At 40.0% G+C, this 22,911-nt stretch overlaps 1 protein-coding gene across 1 annotated transcript; it reads left to right on the top strand.

The window, feature by feature from the left end:
* The first annotated feature begins 276 nt into the window (after positions 1–276).
* Positions 277–18,229, top strand: LOC141563953 (selenoprotein N-like). The gene is made up of 12 exons (XM_074305788.1): positions 277–565; positions 904–1,015; positions 1,248–1,393; positions 4,789–5,001; positions 5,751–5,875; positions 8,276–8,413; positions 9,403–9,478; positions 14,434–14,622; positions 15,455–15,560; positions 15,772–15,884; positions 15,987–16,085; positions 16,998–18,229. Exons 1-12 carry the CDS (start codon positions 380–382, stop codon positions 17,163–17,165), a joined length of 1,671 nt encoding a protein of 556 aa, XP_074161889.1. The 5' UTR covers positions 277–379; the 3' UTR covers positions 17,166–18,229.
* The last annotated feature ends 4,682 nt before the right edge of the window (positions 18,230–22,911 follow it).

The raw sequence follows: 22,911 nt of genomic DNA, 5'->3' as shown, positions 1-22,911 counted from the left end.
AAAAGATCTGTGCAGGAGTTAACAGACATTTTATGAAGTGAGATGTAAAAAATTAGCCAAATGTGAGGGGTTAGAAAAGGATATGGAGGCAAAATTATTAAAAAGAAAAAAATGGAAATGGATGGGCCTACCTAGCAGCCTCCACCTGTTGTCAATCACTTCATTAAAGCCACGCCCCTCAAGCTGTCAGTCTGACTCAGGCCCCGCCCCTCCCTGCCTAGCGCTCCCTCAGTCTCCACCTCTAATCCTCCACAGCTGTCATTCAGCCTCAGGACCAGCCCCGCCCACCCCTCAGTCGGCCTTCAGCCCCGCCCCCGGCCGTTGGTCAGCAGTTGGAGCCGGAGCCGCTGAGGAGGAGCCACAGACTCGGCCTCCTATCATGGACCTTTCCGAGAGCCCGGGGCCCAACGAGTCCCGCCCACCCCCGAGGCCCCCGGCCCGTCCGTGCCCCCGCCCTCGCCGCCCTCGGGACCTGGCGCTGCTGGCGGCCGTGCTGGGGGCGCTGCTGGCCCTCGCCGCCCGGGGCTACGTGGGCTCCAGGGAGTCCCAAGCCGGAGGGCCGCGGGTCAGACCCGACCTGGGGCGGGATCTGGGGCGTGGTATCGAGAGAGGGAGGAGGGGTTATGACCAGCCCCGCCCCTCCAAGCCCCGACCCCGAATGAAAGATGCTGCTATTTGAGGGCACAGACTTCAAGATTTCATCCTGTTCTTGGGGGTCAGAGGGCGTAGGTCCCCAGTCCCTGAGCGGCTAATTCCTGATGTCCAGCAGCTGGACGGAAGTCCCCTCCCCCCCATCCCCGGACCCCGTGCGGGAGGAGGGCCTGAGACCCAGCCGGGACCCTGGGACTGCGGGACCGCAGGGAGGTCGGAGCCCCTCTCACCTGCGCCCTTGCCCCGGAACAGGAGTCCGCCACGACCCGGAGGAAGACTATGTTCTTCTTCTCGGCTCTGGACGTGAACAGGGACATGTACATTAGCGCCGAGGAGTTCAAGCCCATCGCTGAGATGCTGAGAGGTAGTGGCAGGAAGGGGGGGCTCCGGCCAGAGCCGGTGACTGGTCCCCGAGAGCCTCCGAGGCCGCCGCTCCTCCCCCTGCCTCCCCTCTCCTCCATAAGTTTCCATCAATCCTGATTCCTCCAGCTTTGTCATCTGTCCCAGTGTCTCCTGAGAAACGGGGCAACGACTTCCCATCCCCCCCATGCACCCCCAGGAGCAGAACAGACGATTGACACGTTTGTGTCCCGTAGTGATAACGCCTCTCACCGACTCCGAGAACGCCCAGGAGGCGGTGAAGGAGGAGAAGTTCTCTCTCAAGGAGAAGCTGACTGTGGTAGCTCGATTCCAGCCTCTGCTACTGGACACCATGTCCAACAGTAAAAGTGGCTTCAAAGAGGTAAGGGGGGAGGGGCATGCAAGCCTGAAAACTGACCAGAGGTCAAAGGTGAGAATTCAGACCCAAGACACCTCGGGATGAAGGGCCAGCCTGGACCCTGTGGGACACAAAGGATGTCTGAGCTAGAGCAGTCCTGTCCCACGTAGAACTTCCTGTGCTGCTTGACCAAGTTTCAGGCCTCTGCTACCTAAATTGGGGACAATTCACTTAACAAGCAAAAAAAGAAGGAGGAAACCAGGCTCTTGTCATCAACACAGGGGATTCCCAAGCTGTAATCAATGGGGAAGGGGGAGAGAACATTCTGGAGGCCCCCAAAATAAGAGAGTGGATCAGGAAAGGCATCTATGTTAATAACTGAGCAAAGATGGGGGGGCACATGGCCACATATTCTACCAGGGCTTCAATGGCTCAAAACATTTATGAATTCTTCTTTAGGGAGAACCTTTAGAAGCAATTTAAAAATCACAAAAGAAACTGTTACTGTTTCAAAAGCACACCAAGTTCAAAAAAAAAAAAAAAAAAACATATCTTGATCATCCAACTTCTTTACTATACTTGGCTTCTACAAATTTGAGGTGTTTTTCTAAAAATCAAATCCATCAAAAAGAAAAAAGGAAAAATTCTGCTCAAAAATGCAAAGTGGAGAAAGCAGAAAAAAGACAATAGAGGGGAATCCCTTTCTCTCTGGAAGTGTGAGAAATGAGGAGAGAGACTTTGTTATTTTAGGTCTTGATTGAAAGGTTGACTTAAACTGCAGACATCTCACCTTCTGTTCCAAGTCCTGGGACGGAAGAGGAAGGCAGCTCTGTCAGTCCCTCAAAAACCAGTGATAGGGAGGCTGATGTGTGGTTAGTGCCTAAGAGGTGACCAGAACAGGGACAAGAACATAAGCTAATGAGAGCTTGGTGTTTTGTCTCTTCTCCTGAGCCCTTACACATTAATTATCTGCTCTTCTCCACAGAAGGGCTGTGTAACCCTCCCATTTGTCCTTATTCCACTCTGGGGAATAACATTGCAGACATGATTCCTATTGGGAAAGATAATGCCCAAAACAAGATAGTAATGAACTAAGTTTCCAGGGATGGAGTACTCTGATCTGGATCCAATCTGCCTTTGTAGCCCTCACAATAACAACTTTCCATGCAGCCTGCATTCCAGTAAACTAGGCCAATGAAAATTATTGGTGTATTTTGTTAGTATAATTTTTTTTAAATTCGCTTTTATATAGCACTGAAATCTGCAAAGTCTCTGTATTACTTGATCATTTAGGAAGTGCTATTCCTATTTTGCAGATGAGAAAACTTAGGTTACATGATTTGGCTAGTAGCACTCAGCTATTAGTATCTGAAACATGATTTGAAATCAGATCTTCCTACCTCCAAGACAGACACTCTTTACCTAGCTCCCTAGTGAACCTGTATAATATTGACAAATAAGTAGTAATCCCATTTCACAGTTGAAAAATCTGCAACAAAGAGAAATTATGAATTTCCCATGATGCCACAATTGGTAAATAGACTCAAAGTTCAAGTCTTCCACAGCTTTCTATTTCTATGATCCCTAAACACAGTCTATACATTCCTCATTATGCCTTTGTAATGCTCTTCTCTTTGCATAAAATGTTCTTGGTAAATGTTGAATCTCCACATATTGAAATCCTATCCATTCTTTCAGAAACTGCTAAAATGAATTGTCCTCCAAGATTTCAGTAATCCCCTGGCCTCCCTTTTCCAGCATTTTCTTTGCATCTTATCTACTATCTCTCAACATTTTTTATAGTAAATGTTATGGATTCACTTTTTTTTTATCTTGTTCATGAGATGATGGAAAGAGTATTAGGTTTGGAGTCAGCAGACCCAAGTTTGCTTCCAGAGGGAGGGTTCAGCTATTTTAGGACAAGACTGATCTAGGGCTACTGTGGGTAGCAAAAGCCAGCAAAATAAGATTAAGGGTTTTTCTCTTGTTGGGCTGTTGCTCCCTGATCTCAGAGGTTACAAAATGTTTTCTGTCCTGTCATACCCATGGCTGGCAGTTCACAAATCTTCAAATCATCCCAGAAACTCCCTTTGGCCAAAATACAAAGGGGGGGGGACTATGAAGCTAAGGTAATATTAGGAGGTTATATTGTGTCCCCATAAAAAAAATGGGAGCAAGACTGAAAGGAGGGTCTAGCCAACCCTAGTTCCTTTTTCAGTGAACAGCAACACTGCTGGTCTCCTTACAAATAGTAATAATGGTTGCAAGGTATTTTTACCTTATAAAACAGTGTTTTAAGGTTTACAAAGCACATTGAGTCAAGTCAATAAGCATTTATTAAGCACCTGCTATATGCCAGGTCCAGTGCCAAATGCTAGAGATGGAGAAAACTCCCACACCCCAATCCCACACCTCCAACAAAGCCAATCATTCCTTTCCAGGAGCTCCCAATCTAGTTGTAAAGAAAACTAATACAATTAGGCACAAACAGGATAAATTGAAGATAATCTCAGAAGAAGGGCACTAAGATTAAAGAGGACTGGAGAAGCCATGCAAAAGAAGGAACTTTAGTTGAGTCTTGAAGGAAGCCAGGAGGTGAAGATAAGGAGGGAGAGAGTTCTAGATAAAAGGGTATTTGGATTCTTATAAGGAATGGATATAATTTGGATTCTTATAGGAATGGATATAATTATCTAATTTAGCATGGTACTTAACAGTTCTCTAGTTCAGTAATGTGTTCACTAGAATTCCATGAGATTCACACCTTTAAGAGAGCATACTTTTAAGGAGCTCGAACAAGTCCAGGGAGTACCCACAAGCCCATTCTCTGGGAGGATATAAAAAGCCAGGATTCAGTCAAGGACAGGACTTCCCAGGAGAACTTAAGGGGACTTCGGGAGATTCAGGGCCAGAGATTCAGAACTAGGATTGACTTCTGGGAGATTTCACAAGACAGAAACCCACAATCCCACACTCTTGAAAGCAGAGTCTGATTCATTCCCACATCTACCTTCATACTGGTGGGAGATATTGGGAGGATGAGAGGCTGAAGCTGGCTGGAGACATTTCTGACAAGAGCTCATCGGGGAACCAAGGAGAGAGAGAGGCCTCTACTAAAGCCAACCGAGTGGGGAGACACTTGAAGCAGGGAGACCAACCAGTAGGCTATTGACAGCAGTCCGGGCATGAAATGATAGGAGCTGGTACCTTCATGTGGTCACATAGCATCAATACCAGAGGGCATCAGGTGATTCCAACTAACTAAAGAAATAAGGCTTCCTCCAGCCTTTCATTTCCTTTCATGTAGATCTATGCTCTGGAGAACATAAATGTTCCTGTACTTCTTTTCAGTAGAATCTCAAAGGCCTGACCTCAACTGGATCCTAGTTCATCATTCTCTACTTGTTGCTTTTCTTCAGATTTCTGATATTATACTTTCTGGGATAAAAAACTGGACAAACCCTGCACTATCATCCAGTGTATTCTCTGCCAGCCAATTCAAAGCTTTCCTGCCCCCAAGGAATGACATGGAGCTGGGTGAGATCTGGTGGATCATTCCAGACACAGTGCTCACTACAGGTGTATACCTTTCTGACAACCGCTTCTATCCACCACCTCCCAAAGGCAAGGAGGTAAGGAAGGAACCTTGGGCCTTGTATTGGAACCAAGTTCTATAGCCATTATTTTACTTTCTCTATAGCTGGGAAATAAAATTTGGAGAAGATGGGCTGGATTGGATTGTGTGAGATCTGGAGGAATAATTTAATGGATAAGGGCTAAAATAATTCAATTCAGTCTATCTTCCAAGCTAATTTTCCTATTATAGGCTTATCCCAATCCATTTTAAACCTCTATTCCCCCAAACATAAAGTGTTCCAGAGCCACTATGTAGCATTTTGCCTTAAACTTGATCTAATGATTCAGACCTAATTTCTCCCCAGCCTTGATCAAATTGGAATCCTTGTCAACTTAGATGCTCATTCTGTTGCTCAGGCCTGACATTACCTATTTACTGTTTCCTCCCCATTCTTCCCTCTTCCCCCTTGCTGTTTCAGGCTCAAACTCCAGGAATCCCCTTCCCTTAGTATCAAAATAACAGTTTCCCTACTTCCACACTACCCAGGTCTTCTGAGCTTGGTTCTTCAACAGTTCTCAAGAATTTGGTGCCTTGGGCCTCAGATGGTTTCCAGAGCTCAAAGATCAAGGGAAGAAAGAAATATCAAAAGTCTTTTTCAGAATAATTTCTCTTCAATCTATTGAAAAATGGGAAGGGGGAACAAATTCCTCCTCATCTAGTGCAAATGTATCATTGTGGTCATTTCCTCTTGTCAAACCCAGGAGGAGAAAGGGTCCAGATGAACTAGGCTTCTCTCTCCCATAGGTCATCATCCACAAATTGTTGAGCATGTTCCATCCAAGGCCCTTTGTGAAGACCCGCTTTGGACCCCAAGGCACAGTGGCCTGCCTTACAGCCATAAGTAACTCCTACTACACTATTGCTTTTAGGTGAGTACTTCCAACCTTTGGCTTTCTTGTGCAAGTAAGAAGAAAAGAGGCAAAACTATAGCCTTGTACAACAGGGAATCAGAATGGTTGTAGAATACAAAGCAGTTGTCTGCTCCAGTTATCATAGATTGATTATCTCTTTTGGAGATCAGCCCAACTACTTCAGTTCAACAAGCACTAAATGCCTACTATGTTCTAGGTACTGTGTTAAGTGTTAACAATAGAAACACAAAAAATGAAACAATCCTTAATCTCAATGATTTTAAAGTCTATAAGGGTCAAGGTAAACAGAAAAAAAAACATGTTAAATAAGTCAATGGATCTACATTTTGTAAAAGGTAGCATTTGAACTATTCCTGAAAGAAAAATAAATTCATGGACATTCTTTATATGACCAAAACTTGTCCCAGTATCCCATTTCTGTCAGAAAACCACCCTATATAACAAATATTTCTAAAGAAGAGAAAAAATTGGCAAAACTGATCAGTACATATAAAAAGTCTAAAAATATGTTCAACATCAAAGTGTTGAAGAATTGACCATGCATATGTTTTGTAAATAAAAAAAAAAAATGTTTCTTTTTAAAAGTCAGGAGTTAGTATGTAGAGGGCTTTAAATGCCAAATAGAAAAGAGATTGTTTTATCCTGAAAAAAAAGCTACTGAAAAAGCTTCTTGATCATGACAGTGATATGGTCAGATCTGTGTCTTACAAGTATCAATCCAGTATAAAGTATGGACTAATAAGTCTGGAGGCAGGGAGATCGATAAGGTCATTATAGTGGTGCAGAAAAGAGGTGATAAAGGCTTCAACTGAGGTAATTGCCATGTGAGTGGAGGAATGCATATAGTTATCAGTGATGATAAAATTGACAATTGACTGGATCAGGGAAGGTGCTGAGGAGAGAGAAGTGAAGTCAAGAATGACTTGTACATGATTCAGACTTAGCAGACTGCAAGGATGGTAATTTCCTTAAAAGAGTAGGAAAGTTTGGAGAACTGGGTTTAAGAGAAAAAATAATACTGAGAGCTTTGGACATGTTAAGTCTATGGGACATATGTTCGTGGAGCCCTCAGATGGGAATGTCTAGCAAGAAGATGGTGATAACAAACTGGAACTCATTTGAAAAATTCAAGAGTCATTTGTACAGAGATGATCATTGAGAGTAGATTAAATAATAAAAGGAGTAAACAAAGAAAAAAAGGATCCAGAAAAGAAGCCTGTGATGCACTCAATACCTCAAAGGTAGGAGGTGTTCATGCACAGTAATCTTTTTTTTCTTTAATTTTATTTATAAAATTTTTTTGACATTATATATGCATGAGTAATTTTTTTATAACATTATCCCTTGTATTCATTTTTCCAAATTATCCCCTCCCTCCCTCTACTCCCTCCCCTTGATGACAGGCAATCCCATATATTTTACATGTGTTACAATATAACCTAGATACAATATATGTGCATGCCCAGTAATCTTAACAAGAAAACTGAGGAAGAGCAGGAAGTCAGACCAACATAAGATGTCACAACAACCTAGGAAGGAAGAGTATCCAGGAGGAAGGAATGAGCAACAGATGGTTCAGAGAGGTCAGGATGAATGAGAAGTCACTAGCTTTACCAGTAAACAGATCATTGATGACCTTGGAGAAAGTCAAGTCAGTAGAATCTTCTTCCTTTTGCTGCTCATATGGGCTCAGAGAGGCAGAAGGTTGCACAGGAAAGCCAAGAACCATTTATTTTGCCCCTTGTCATTGGCTATTTGAAAGACTAAGTGGAAGTGATTGGCCTAAGAAAGTGTGGGATTATCTGGTACAACACCCACTGACCTGGCCTCTGGTGCCTGAAGACCAAGATTGGATCATCATTCAGCTGCTTCATAGACTGAATAGTGTTAAGTACTCAATATATTCTTCCTACCAGCAGGTGGAGATGACTCCCTGCGTTTTCACTCTGTGTATGTGTGTGTGTGTGTGTGTGTGTGTGTGTGTGTGTGTGTGTGTGTGTGTGTGTGTGTGTCCCTTTTCATCTCTCCCTCCTTCCCTCCCTCTCTCTCTCTTTGTTCCCAAAAGCCCCCTCCTCCTCATGTTATTTCCCATTTCCAGTGGCCTTCCTCCTTGTTTCATTGGGTACTCCCTCCTTTTATATTCTCTTCTTCCCAGCTCTTCAGGTTCTCTAAGCTCCTTTCTTCTACTGATTTATCAAAATCTTCTGAATTCTGTGAAGCCCAATGGTCACAGTATCAAAGATTTCAAGTTGGACAGGTCCTTAGAAATTGTGGAGTTGAAGTTCTATCCATTTATTTTATAAATTAAAAAACTGAGGCTTAGAGAATTCTTGCATTGTATCCTCACACCTGGAGGGAAACATTTCTTGCTCCCTTCTCTTTCTCTTCTGCCCACAGGATTCATGCAGAATTCCAACTCAACCAACCACTCCACTACCCTTTCTGGTTCTGTCCAAGCCAGTTCACGGGACACATCATCCTCTCCAAAGATAGCAGCCATGTCCAGGATTTCAAGCTCTTTGTACCCAATGAAAGGTAGGATTCTGTGGTAGAGAGGGCCCCATCAGACACATGTCCCTTTAGTGGAGTTTGGGGTTCTGGCTTATGTCTTAGAAGACAATTATTGTCAACATCCTCTTTCAGTTCTCCTTTTTCCTGTCCTCAAAGCCAATAAAGAGGAAAGCCAATATATTAAGAGGGAATTGGTGTTTACAATGCCAGATAAATAACTTGTATTATATTGGGATCCCAGGATAAAAAAGCAGAGAGCTGTTTGACAGCACCAGCCTATCCTTACATCTAGGTTGGAAGGCTTAATGCTCCTCACATTCTGTATTCAAAAATTGGTTGAGAACAGGACAGATGACTTCTAGTATTCTAGCTCTACCCCCAAATCTATAAGATCTGAAGGGTTTCCACACTCAGAACTTGACTTCAGAAAACCTAGATTGGGGAGTAGATAGCAAGTAAATCTTTCATAACCACATTTTAACCCAAAGTCCAATGTACCCACTTTTTACTCACTGTTCATCCTCAGGATAACAAAGGAACATAGTTTAGTCCCTGGTTTTGTTCTAAGCTGGCCTTTCAATCTCCCTCTTCCTTCTTATTGAAGAAGTATTAGTTTCTTTAAACATGCTCATGCTTTCCCTCTACTCTAATAATCCTTTCCTATCCTTTTTAATGTCTCCATTCTTAGTGCTTTAACAAACTTCATCACCATTTCTCCAACTAACAGTATTTCCCTAGCTGTCATCTTCAACTCTTTCCCCATTCAGATTTGTGGGAAATGAGGAAAAGTGGGAAAAAGAGCCTCCCCCATTATTGTTTGGGAAATGTCATCCCTTCTCCCCATTACACCTACCAAAGCTGCCTACCCTGCCTCCCTTCTTCCCTCAACTATTTTTATCCCAAATGAAAATATTCCCAATATAACTCTGATTCCATTGTGTGAGTGAATCGGACTTATCAGTGCTCTATACCCAACATGCAATCCTTTCCCAGCATTCCACTTCTCTCATCAGGTCTCTGAACGTGGGTTTGCAGTGGTTGCATGGGCCCCTTCTGAATCCACATGTGGATCTTGGTTATCTCCCACAGGTATGTCTGACTTTGTCCTTAAGAAGAATATAAATGAAGTATCATGTTACTAGGTAAGAGAGTAGTTCCAGATGTACAAAACTCCTAAGACATTTATCATAGGATAAAGGATGCTATTTATTACATGAAATAGCGCGTGAACTAAATCAAATATGATTAAGCAATGTGCTTCAGGTGTCATGAACTTTAAAAGTCAGAGGGGAGATGAGGAAAGACGAAAGGGCAGGATTTAGGGAATAAGGAGGGAATTAGGTGTTGTGGGAGGGGTAGCTAAGTGCCTAATGGAGAACAAACCTGGCACACTAAGAGACAGAAAGAAATAGAATATTCTTTAAATATGCAAATGAGATAGTCTATGGGAATAGGACAGGTGATTTAAAAAGTTCTGACAGGCTAAATGGGCTGATTAAATTTTCTCTTCCACATCACTTATATCTATCACTTGAACCGGATTAAACTCGAGTTTTCTCACTAATCTCCTATCATTATATTCCCATCCTAACCCTTAGGTGTGTTTCCCTAGTTATGCTATTCCATGTCTAGTATGATTAGGACTGGAGGGTGAGGCTAGAGATGACAAAGCATAGGGCTCCATAGCCTTAACCTGTAGAAGTATAGTTGAACATTTACTGGGAATAATTGTAAATAAGAATGGTAATATGTAATATTATTCTCTAAAGTATAATGCTTTTTGGGAGCAGATTTCTTGGGGGGCTTCTGGAGGCAGCCTTAGTTCCAGTTCAGAGTAATCACCCCAAATACAGCCAGGGATTAAAGTCCAAATCCTTTATTGTCTCCTTCAAAGTCTTATCTCTTTCACTTAGGGCTCGGCTGAGGTTCCCAGAGCTTCTAGTGGGCTTGTCCTTTGTGGCCCTGACAGCTCCTCCTTATATGCCCCACACATCAGTCATATCACTAGGAAACCATTATTTGTTGTAGGGTTAAATCGGTGCTAAACTAGATTTAACCACTGTCTCCTCAATTCCACTTACTTAACACCTTATAAAAATCCTAACAGTAATAGGCCCATTTTTATAACTCTGAACCCACTAAAACACTATGAGGTAAATAACTCAACTGTTGCTATCTCCATGTAGAGAAGAGGAAACAGACTGATGGGCTAAGTGACTTTACCGTAGTCACACAGAGAAGTGGAATGGGAGTCAGGAGTTCAGCCCAGGTGCTCTGACTAGGACTCTTCATCTATCATTCTTCATGTTAAGAAAGCTGGTCCAGGCAAATCCTAGCTGTGGTGATGTCAGTTCAACTACTCTCTGGGAACTGCCCAGTCCCAGGATCTGACCTGGAAGTCTTACTGTATTAGCACTATGGGAATTAAGGCCCAAAGAGAGGCCAGATTTGTCAGAGATGAACTTTTGGGCAGCAGAGGTAGAATGCAAACCTGTCCTTGGATAGTGTTCTTTCCACTCCAGACCAGGATGCCTCCCCAAATCTCTCTACCAGGCACTCTAGGATTTTCCCCAGTCAGAGATTGTTGGCTAATTGGCAGAACATGGTCTGCCATGGGTCATGGGTAAAAAGTCCAAAGAAGTCTGAGGCTCAAGTCCTGGCTTTGTTATTTGCAAATTATCCTGGGTAAGTGTCTGAACCTTGCTGTGGAGCCTGTTTCCATAGGTAAAATAGAGATATTTTTGTAGCATCTGCTTCCCAGATGTTTTGTGAGCATGAAATGAGGCAATATGTGCGAAATGCTTTCTTCTTATCAGATGTATGAAGATCAGCAACTCTTATCCCATTTCTTCAGGGAGAGACTCAATCCTTGATGCTTTGGACATGATTACATCTCATTAAATTGAGCCAGTGAAAGATTCAGATCTCTTGAAGGCTTATTATATTAATCTTAAATATCCAGCCTAAAGAACATTAGTGGTTGTTGTTAATAATAATAGTAACAGCTAAGATTTATTTAACACTTTTACAATTTTCAAGGTGCTTTTCATATGTTGATTCTATTTAAACCTCAGTAACACTAGGATATAATGCCATTTTTACCCTCAACAGTTGCAGAAATTGAGGTAAAGCTGAGAAAGGCAGAATGTCTTATCCAAGCTCATTTAGCTAGCCCATGTCTAAGGCATACTTAGGTCTTCCTGACTCCAAGTCCAGGCCCTTATTTGCTATACTACCTGCCTGCCTTATATGTGCTGGGAATTTGGGATACAAAGATACATTCTACCAAGGCAATATAATGTATAAACAAGTGAATCATGGGATTTGTGGGAAGTCAATAGAAACAACATGCAGCATGCAATTATTTGGGCTCCACTCTCATCTCATGATCAAGACTTCAAATGATGAAAAGAAAAAAAAAAAAAAGCTCTATGTTTGGATATCACTCTTATTTTAACTTGCCTATGTACTAACTGCCACAGCACAGACTTTGACCTTTTTGCGCTTTCTTCCTTTTCCCATGGAAGGCTTGGACCAAAAGAAGTCAGAAGTCCTAAGTTTAAATTACCTGTTTGCTATGTGGATTTAGGCAAATGACAATCTAAACTTTTTTTTTCCTCATCTATAAAATGGGGGAAATATTAAGTCCAACCTACCAAGTTTTTGTGAGACAAATGAGATCATGCAAAATATTTTGTAAACTTTACTGCAATACATAAAATGCCTATGTTATCTACTTTGAAGTGCCCTTTTGGTCATGGCATAGAAGAAACCAGTGCTTTCTAGAGCTGCCAGTTGAGTACTCATTGCCAGCTTAGAGAGGGTAACCACAATAATGAAATCAAAATCTTTTATTAAAGTATTAAAAACTTTTTTGATTCATTTTTATTTTCAGTCCAAATTCTCTTCTCTTTTTTCACCCATTGAAAAGTCAAGAAAAACAAAACACATTAAATATGTAGTTGGAGCAGCTAGATAGCGCAGTGGATGGAGCACCAGCCCTGAAGTCAGGAAGATCTGAGTTAAAATCTGGTCTCAGACACTTAACACTTCCTAGCAGTGTGACCCTGGGCAAGTCACTTCCCAATTTCCTCAGCAAAAAAAAAAATAATAATAATTAAAAAATAATAATATATATATGTAATCATGCAAAAAAAATTTCCTTATTAGCTATGTTCCTAAAAATAATGTAAATGAGAAGAAAATATGTTGAGATCTTTCATTACTATAGTTTTAATTTCTATTTCATCTTCCTGTAACTCATGTATGATTCCTTTAAGAATTTAGATCCTATGCTATTGGCTGTATATATGTTCAATATTGATATATGTTATTTATTGTACCTTTTAGCAAAATGGAGCTTCCCTATTTGTCTTTGATTAGGTCTATTTTTGCTGTTTCTTTATCTGAGATCATGATTACTAACCCTGCTTTTTTTACTTCAGCTGAATAATAGTAGATTCTCCTCCAGCCCTTTATTTTAATTCTGTGTGTATTTTTCTGTTTCAATATTTCTTGTAAACAACTTTGTCATATTCTGGTTTTTTAATCCATTTTGCTATCTTCTTCCATTAGCCACCCCCTTCATATTCATATTTATACTGCTATGTGCCTGTCTACATTTTATTCTCTGTCCTTATCCTTCTCTTTTTAACTGTCTTTTAAGAGTCTCTCTTGTTCCTAAGTACTGCCTCCCTTAATCTTTTCTCCCTCTTATTCCCCCTCTTTTTTAACCCCCTTTTCTTCCTACTTTGCTGAAGGAAACCCAATGAGTATTTCTATTCTTGCAAGGTCAGATGAGAGGTTCAAGTGTTGCGTATTCCATCACCCCACACTCACTGGTTGGATAATCATTTCTGTAAACTCTTATATGTCCCACTTTTGGGAAATAATCTTAGCCATTATTTTTCTCTTTTCCCCTTTTTTCAGTGTATTCTTCTATATCATCCTTCCATTCTTCTTTTGAGATCACCCAAATATAATAAAGTTATAACCAGGTCTTCTAACTAGCTTCTGTTTAAGACTAAACTATTTTGGGGGGGCTGGAGTATTACCATTGTGTTGTCCTACTCAGTAACTTTTTCTTCATACAGCTCCATTCCCAGAGACATGACACAAAATTTTCTTCCCTCACAAACTCCCATAATAAGGGATTTAGTTTTTAATTAAAATTTCCCCATTCTCTAATATATTAACTGAAATCCTAGGGGATAAATCATCTGTAGTCATTTCACTACTATTGTGAAGAGAGGATTTATATCCTAATTTAATCTTCTGAGACTAAAAGCAAATGGATCCACCCTTAATATTCCCATATAAGCCAAAAGTTGGCAAAAATATATACCTCAAATGCCCCTTCCTAAGATGTGGTTTCCCTCCTTCAGTAACTTCCTTTGTACCTCTATAGCCGTCAGAGTCTCTACTTTTAAAAATTAGGGCTTCAGTGAGAATGGAGCTTCAAAGGAGGTAAAAAGCAGAAACCTGAAATATTTCCTACCCCTCATCATTGCTGCTGCAATGAAGGTTATACTCTTTATTTTTTTTCTGCAGGAAAATATCACTCTAAGCCCACCATCTTCTGGTAGAAATTTTCTTAAACTGTGGGTTGCAGTCCCATGTGGAGTAATGTAATTAGAATAAAGGAGGCAAAAAATATGATTTATTATCAGTAAATATGTGATTTATATAATTATTTTATATGCCTATAAACACAAGATTCAGTAAAAATTTCTCAGGCAAAAAGGGATCAAGAGTGGGAAAGTTTTAAGTTCTGCTCTACTACAGCAAATAAGTTTGCACTAAACCATCCATATCCCTTCTTCCTTAAAATAAGAAATCACATATTTGCAAACTGACAGACATGCGTTGCTATTTTATAACTTTAGAACTGGGTTTTTCCCTACATAAAAACTTATTCTCTGGACCAAAAGTGCAAATTTTGGAAAGCTGTATCTCCCATGTCCCTTCTCGTGTCCTTAGAAATTGATCCATAATCCAAAGAATTTCTTGAGATGGCTAAGCTCTCCCTGTCCTTTCTTTCCCAGATGGAGCTAGAGGCCTCTGGCCCTTCAATGCCATCTATCATCCAGGATGAGAAGAGTAATGAAACTGACAGCTGTCTGCCCTCAGAGGCAGCTAGTCAGCTTAAAATGGAGGATATTCTGTGGCAGCAGGAGCTGAGCAGGGAAGAAGCTGCCCAGCAGCTAGAAAGGGCTATGTATGACTTCAAGAAGGTAAGGACTTAAAGAGAGGAAAGGGCTATAGCTGTTAAAGCAGACCTTTCCAGCTTTTAGTGCTCCTAGCTAAAGGGACAGATCTTGAGAAAAGGGGAACATTGTTATAGGAAGAGATTGAGTGTGAGGAGTTGAGGTTCTTATGGTTCAATTCAACCTACTTTCTGAGTACCTACTATATGGAAGGCTTTGGGCTAGGTACTGGAGATCCAAAGACAAAAACGACCGCAGTCCTTGCTGACATTGCATTGGAAGATATAAATTATTCACAGATAAGTAAATGAACATTGACCACTGAAGGGTCTGTGGAAGCTGCCACAGAGATGATACTTGAGGTGAGCAGCAAAGATTCCTGGAGATAGATATGATGGAACAATGCCTTTGGACTTGAAGGAAAGTTGATCCAACTAGACAGAGGCAGAAGATAGGATACTGAGTTCAAGCAATAGCAATGTGATTGACAGATACCAGTTTGTCTGAAATAAAAGGCATATAAAGAGATGATAGAAATTAAAGAGAGAAGGAGAGATCTGAATCAGATTGTGGAAGGCCTTAAGAGACTGAGAAGTTCATATTGTTTCTTCCACCATACAGTCTGACCCTGGCAGGAGTTCCTAATGATATATTTCCCTTTCAGAGCTCTGTGGCAGCTTCACCAAGGAAGGGAACTAGAGACATAACATAGTTAACAGAGTTCTTGTGATGGAAGGGTGGATTTTGCCTCACTCTACCCATCCTGCTCCCAACCTGGGTTAGGGTCAAGTGCCGCCACTCCCCATCCCTGCTTCCAAGGAGACCTCAGCCTTTCCCTCTGTGCTGGCTTTTTCCTCAGGTCCAGTACTTACCTTTCACCAAAGCTTTTGACAGAGCTAGAGCTGAAAAGAAGCTGGTGCATTCAATCATTTTGTGGGGAGCCCTAGATGACCAGTCTTGCTGAGGTGAGGAATCTTGGCCAATTCTGGTAGAGTTAAGGGTGAAAGATGGTGGTCTCATACCACATGCCCTGGATGGAGGTATGGGGAATTCAGTGGGCAAGTAAGGGGTTTCTATGCTAGGTTCCAAAAGGGAAATAGATACCACAACTGCCCCCCAATATTACAGACTACTATTATTTCAAGCCATTTTCCATAAATAATTTTCTCCGAATAGGTTCAGGGCACACTCTTAGGAGTATTGTCCTGAAAAATTCATCAATCCTCACCCTCCTTAATGAGAAATTCATCAGCACTTGGTCTCTTTTTGAGGACTTAGAAAAGATACTGGTAAATAGAAGGGAGCTGGGCTTCTGGGAGAATTTTCTGACAGTGCCTGAAGTCCAAGAAATGGAATAACAAGGCCCCTCTCCAACTCTAACTTCCTCTCAGAATGAAGAGAACAAATTCTATAAGAAGCTGGCTCAACTGCAATTGGAGAAATACAAGTTCCCTGTAGAATCACTGGTCTGCCTACCCAATGGAACAGTGGTTTGTGTCTCATCCCAACCCACCTTCCCCTAATCTCTGCTGACTCAGCAGGAACTATGCTACTACCCCCACTCCCCAAAGGAGAATTTGTTCTATTACCTATTATGTAGAAAAGAATGCTGGTCTTATACAAGCAATGAGACTTTGATCTAGGCCTTCAAAGGATGGTAGCTTTTCATAGATAAAACTGAGATATAATGATCCGTACAAATGTAGCAGGAGCCAAAGTAGGAATGAATATGATCTCTGCATGGAGCTATGAAGACTGGACCTGGTATGGAAGGATTGTTAAGAGTAGGAGAAATTGTAGACAAGTTGGGTGGGATCATAGTAATGAGTACATTTTATAGTTCTTTAAGGTTTGCAAAATGCTTTAGAGAAAAGATGTGAAATTAAGTGAATTATCCACAGTAACAAAGCTATTTATGATGTGGATTAGAGAGGAAACTGAAAACCAAGTCTTGAGTGAATTCAGTGTTTCTCATTCTTACTACATTAACAAAAGAAGGCCAGATAAATTGGTTTGCCATTGAGCAAGGGAAACCTGTAAGAGATGTTTTAGGGAATTACTCTGGCAACAAATACAGTATTATTAAATGAGGAAAAACTAGAAGAAAGGGATTCTTTTCCCTGAGCTCTGGCCAATCTCCTAATTCCTTCCTGAGACTTGGGAAGTATACCCTATGATGCTGGAAGAGTCACTATGCCTAACTCTTTTCCTCTTCCCTCCCTTTTTACCCTTCCCTCTTCTCTTCTTTTCTCTTCTCTTCTTTCTTCTCTTCTCTCTCTTCCCCCTCTTTCTTTCCCTTCTTCCCTCTCTCCCTCCCCTCTCCCTTCCTTTGTCTCTCCTGTTTTCCCTTCTCTTTCTCCTTCCTATCTCTCTTTCACCCTCACCCCTCACCTTTTTCCTAGGTCAACAACATCCATGCTAATGATTTCTTGTTCAAGACTCCCCCAGGACACCAGGAAAATGAAAAAATCTTAGCCTCCTATTCTCCTATGTCCTTGAAATCTCCAGAGATCTATGAAGAATTCCTGAGAGAAGGACTCCGAAGAGCTCAGGTCTTTTTCCAGCCCTAAAGCCCCAGACTATGGGAATCAGAAACTCGATTCTCTAATCAAGCAAGCTTTCTCCAAGCATCAGATCTGGCATTTCCCTACCTCTACAACAAGGAATGTAGATGTAACTCTAAAGTCAAAGTGGTCTTTAGTACATTTCAAGATCACTAATTGTTATCTCTCTACTAAGAAGCAGCCAATATCACACCCCCTTTGAAAATCAAAATAGTGACCAAAGATTCCATGTTTCAGGATCTCTTCTGCAATTCCAGGACCCCGATGATAGTGCTTAAAAGTAGCAGAGTTTTTTCTGGCCATGTGACATAAGGTTGCTGTAACCTCCCTGAGAGTTTTAGAAGCCAGTGTTTTTATTTTGTTTGTTTTAAGGGAGCATAGAACCAAATTATCTTTTGCTTCTTGGTAATAACCTCATTCTCCAGCCTCCTTCTGGGCCACCTCTAGTGCATCCACAAAGAAGTGATCAAAACAGTACATATCTGCAGCCTTATTATGTATATGTGAAATTAATTGAATTAAATATTCCACACAGTTTGAAGATATTTTTGATAGCTCCACTGAGTAGGAGAAAGAGATTCTATTTCCTTCCAGTGACTGTGCTTTATGATGGCTGGATCTTAAATCCCAGATGGATCAAGCTTAATGTCTTCACAGTCTCAACTGGGGGGAAAAGTTCCCTCTTCTCTTGGTCAGGACTCTAAAGAATTCTTTTTTGTGGGAACAGATGTTAAGGAGTAAATTCCCTGCTGCCATTTCTCTATGCTTATTTTGACAAATTAAGAGACAGTCTTATACCTTTCCTCCAAGTATCAGATGGCAGTCCTAGTAAGTAGTCTAGTGGCTTTTCTCTGGCTGGCAACTTCCTATTTTTTGTAAGATCTGGTTAGAGACTTATACATCAATAGAAACCTTGCAATTTTCATGGCCAAAAATATCTGTTGAATATTCACCTCCCTCTTAGAATTTTATTTCATTCACTTTGAATTCTTTCATGGCAAGAATTATGTGTTCCCATGTGTGGGACAAAGACCACCAGTTCAAATAAATCAAGATTTCTTAAGGTAAAAGCAGAAAGGAATTTTATTACAATGTGGTGAGAAAGAAGAGTATCTCCCTCCCAACAAGCAATCAGACAAGGAGAGAAAAGGTATAGTAAGCAAAGAATGATTATATATGGGTCTAGGATAATGCTCCCTATAGGCTGGATTTTTGCCCTGATTAATCAAGACAAATGACCTCAGATTCTAAGTTATATATGAGGAAAAACTTCTGACCCAACATCATCTTTAGAGTTACTAAATTAACCTTATATGGGTGTTTCAATGCCAAGATGAGGCTAAAGTCTGATAAAGAAAAGGGCCACATGATCTTATTCTTTGAAAACCACACAATTTCTGGAGAAAAAAGTTGGGCTGGGGCACAGCTGACCTTCACTCAATTTTTAGAACACAGTCTCCATCTTATGAGACAGATTTCACAGTTCAATCCCCGCCCCCCCTCCCCCAATCAGTTGAAAGCTTCTTAATTTCCTGATCAACTTCACTTCAGGGTCTGACCTATCCTCCCAGGGTATGGTTTCCATCCTTGTCTCAAGACCAACAGTGCTAATCCCATGATTATAGCTACTTAATCATTTTGGACAGTTTTCTGAACCATATTGGTAATTAGTGGCAGCATACCGGGGGACATAACTCCATTGAGGGCTATTGGGAGAAACAATAAAGCACGTCTCAAACAGGCTTCTCCAAACTAAAACTACGAATGGGGTATTAAAAGGTGAGGTCCAAGTTTGAATCAGAACATGTGCTAATTTTCTGATGTCTTTATATCGTACCAAGGCAAAAGTATTTTCTCCTAAAAACAGTCTTCTCTCATGGGAATATTAGCTATCATCCAGATAGTTTCCTCTCTTCCTTGCCTTTCATTCTAATCATCTTGGATAATATAGATTGGGAATAGGAGGACTCCACTAAATGCTCTGAGGATACCCTTCCACAGACATCTCCTTATTGACTGGGGTTTTATAATCCTAGCTTTCTTGGGATCAGGTAGCAGGGCTACCTATCATCCCAACCAGTTATATCCGCAGTAATTAAGAGTAGATAACCTTTCACAAATTAAAATGCCCATCACAAAAGCAACAAAAATGCTAAACAGATATAGGCATCTAGCAACATAACTAGGCTAAATATTTAGGATATAATGACCACATTTTCAGATGGGAAACTGCAAGATCTTACATCTACTGAACACTTGTCCTGATTATAGAAATTTTCTACAAGAGGAAAAAGCAGGGACATGATTATAATCGCATCTTTGGCTAATTGTATGCAATAACAATTCTACTTTATAGCCAGACTCTGGAATGATCATGTGGGTTTTTATTCAAAGGAACACTACTGGGAAACTTAAATCGGAAGTATCCCACTTTAAGTGGAAGCCACAATTATCTTCCCAACTCTTGCCCAGATACTAACCTCCACCTGTAACAATTCAAGATCACATTCTTCTGAGTAGTTTGTGGCATATTCCTTTCAGATGGTGGATCACTGGCTTGATGATCCATTAGACAATATCTTGAATTTAAAATTCCAAATATCAGCTATAGTCCCAAGAGATTTTATTTCAAATCTCATTAATCACAGATTTAGGTGAATTTAGCTCTCAGGGATCACATATTCTAAATAGGTATTGACTATATGACCTTACATTGATAATAGATTCATCCTAGAAAATTCACAGCTTATTCATATCTAGGTAGATGGTTTTAAGCATTACACAAATCATTTTGCTTTTAAATGATCAATATATAGAAAAATGATAATTTGCATATTGTCAAAGTTTATACATTTTCAAAGGGACAGTCAAAAACTCTTATTCCCAAGAGTTCTTTTAAATGGGTAAAAGTTTAAGATGACTCAGTACAACAATTAAAGCAAACAGAATATAGAATATCCTAATTTCACATTAAAAACAATATCTAAAAAATGTTCAACTTCCAATTGAGTCCCTATAAACTTTTTTGGAAATACAAATGACAGATACTACACCAATATTGTTAAAAAAAATTCCACGAAGCACAAATATTCACACCTCTTACCAAAATATTCTTAATTGCAAAGTCAATTTTAAAAGTTATAAATTGTCCTTAACAGTCCATTCTTGAGGTTCCTCTACATCTTGTAAGCCTAGTGCTCAAAGTCTCCAGACTATAGTCTTAGCCATCTGTAATATCTGGTAAGGTCCTTCCAAGACAGTGCTCACTCTCTTGCAAACTGCAAACTTCAAAGGTCAGCAATCCTTGTTTCCTAACAGCTAAAAAGGCATGAGGACACTGCCAGTATATAAAAACTTAAAACTTTGTTTCAAAAGATGGTCTTTCCCTTTCTCCTCCCAAATCAATCTCATGTGGGGAAACTCTCAGATCACTTTTGGGAACAGTTCTAATTCTTTAACAAAGTCATAGGCAAACATTTGGACCAAGGCAATTTAGTGTCTATATCGATTTAGTAATAAGATTCTTAAGAATCTGATTCTTTCCACTTTTCCAGATAAGGATGGATATCCAGGTGTATGGAATTGCCCCTCAATTTGCAATCTCTTCCCATTTTTTATAAAACTTTCAAAGGAAAATATGTTCCATTTATCTGAATCTGTTTTTTTCTTTTTTCCTGAGGCTGGGGTTAAGTGACTTGCCCAGGGTCACACAGCTAGGAAGTGTCATTAAATGTCTGAGACTAGATTTGAACTCTGGTCCTCCTGAATTCAGGGTTGGTACTCTATCCACTGGGCCACCTCGCTGCCCCTGAATAATATCTTACCAATCCATATTTAGGTATAATTTGTTACTCCACTTATCCTTTTAAAACAGCAAAGCTCAAGGGAAAGTGCCCACCCACCCCCCTATATGTTTCCCCAATGGTGTCATTTCATTAAAACCTAGCTTAAATATTTTAAAGCCAGGCTACATTCTACAGAGGGACATCTCAATACCTTGTTTTTAGAAATGTTACACACCTTTCAGATAACAATTTGTTCTGCAGTTACACATATCCCCATACGGCAAATTTTCTTGCTTTTTTAAAGGGAGAAAGTAAGACAAACCTTAAGATTAATATTCTAAATAGCTTTGGATCAAATTTCACAAATTTTATACCATATATCCAGCTGGGCTGACAAAATGTTAAAGTACACTCATACAATGTTTACAAATTACTCAATATACAATTTCGAAAGCAACATAGTATTTTAGGATTAAATTAGGATTTACAAACATGTGGTCTCTTTAGGTAAGTTACCAGAGAATTCAAAATCTTTAACTTAAAATCAAAAATACAGATTTAAATTTCTAGTAAAATACTTCATTTCTAAAGTCTTACACAAGAATAAACAAGTTCACAATATTAGCATGCACAAGTTAATAGTAATTATCCCATTCGATTTCAGAATCAGAATTCCAATTTAAACGCAGCCCCAAAATTTAAAGTGGCAGAAAACTCAAGTCTGACCACAGAGTTTAAGAAATTAACAGACTCTTTAAGACCCTGGGGGAAGAGAGTGGGAGAAATTTGGACCCAGGTGTCTGCCTATGAGTCTGTGACCCAGTGACTGACTCACCGGTTATGCCAGAAATGCTGGGAGGAGGCCCATGTGACATTGGGGCACCAGTGTAAACCCAAAAAGAATTCAGGTCAGCCAAGAATACCTCCTTAGCTAAGAAAGGTTCCACAAACCTGAAAAGCTTAGAAAAACCCAGAAGAGGTTTTTTTTTGTTTTTGTTTTCCTTCAGTTTCCCTCAGAAGGCTTTAAAAGGACCTACTTAAAAATAATAGACCAACTCAAATTAGCTGATAGTACCATGCCAATCAACTTAAAACTTATTATCAAACATTCCAGAATCTACTAAAATGTTTTTAACAGTTCTGTAATTTAACTTAATTTCTGCAGACTCAAGTTAACTTGCTCTAGGTCCACAAAAAAAAAGTTATTTTTCATTTCATTTTTTTGGAAGTTTATATTCCAATAACATTCAGGGTACCAGAAAACCAAATCTGGGTTCTACAATCTACTAAATTTAGGTAGAATGGAACCAATCTGTGTCACAACCAAGTAAGTTTCCAATTTTAACACAGCAATTTAAAGTTAAATTTAAATTAAATTTAAAGTCAATCCAAAAGAATTACTATTAATTCCAGCAATTCCAACAATTTAGCTTAATCTTTTCCAAACCAGCAACACAGAGGCTGAATCCTTATCTCTCACAAGCCTGCTAATTGTTAACACAAAACAGAATGCAAAGCAGATATAAAAAAGACTGGGGTAACAATCATGATCTCAAAAGCAAAAACATCTAAAATAAGAATTATATTTTGCTAAGACACAGACTTTTAATAATTTAAATTTAAATTTAACAAATTACTGTTAATACTAAACATATATGCACTAAATGGCATAGTCTCTTGAGTTCTTAAAGGAAAGTTAAATGAAATGGAGAAGGAAATATAGGGGAAGAAAAGACCTCAATTTGCCCTTCTCAGACCTAGATAAATCTTATTTAAAAAGTTAAGGAAATGAATAATGTTGAGATTCAGAAGAGACCCCAAAAGGTTGGGGTCACAGGCTAGTGTCACCAGGTTTCTCAAAAGAATTTTCAGGCTTGAACCCATCTCCAAGTCAAGGGGCAACGTTTATTGTAATTGTAACACCAGTTGAAGCGAGCTAAGTTCCAAAACAATTTAACAAAGAACCA

Source organism: Sminthopsis crassicaudata, chromosome 3, assembly GCF_048593235.1.
Source record: "Sminthopsis crassicaudata isolate SCR6 chromosome 3, ASM4859323v1, whole genome shotgun sequence".
Lineage (NCBI taxonomy): Eukaryota > Metazoa > Chordata > Mammalia > Dasyuromorphia > Dasyuridae > Sminthopsis > Sminthopsis crassicaudata.
This window is presented reverse-complemented; position numbering and strand designations above follow the sequence as displayed.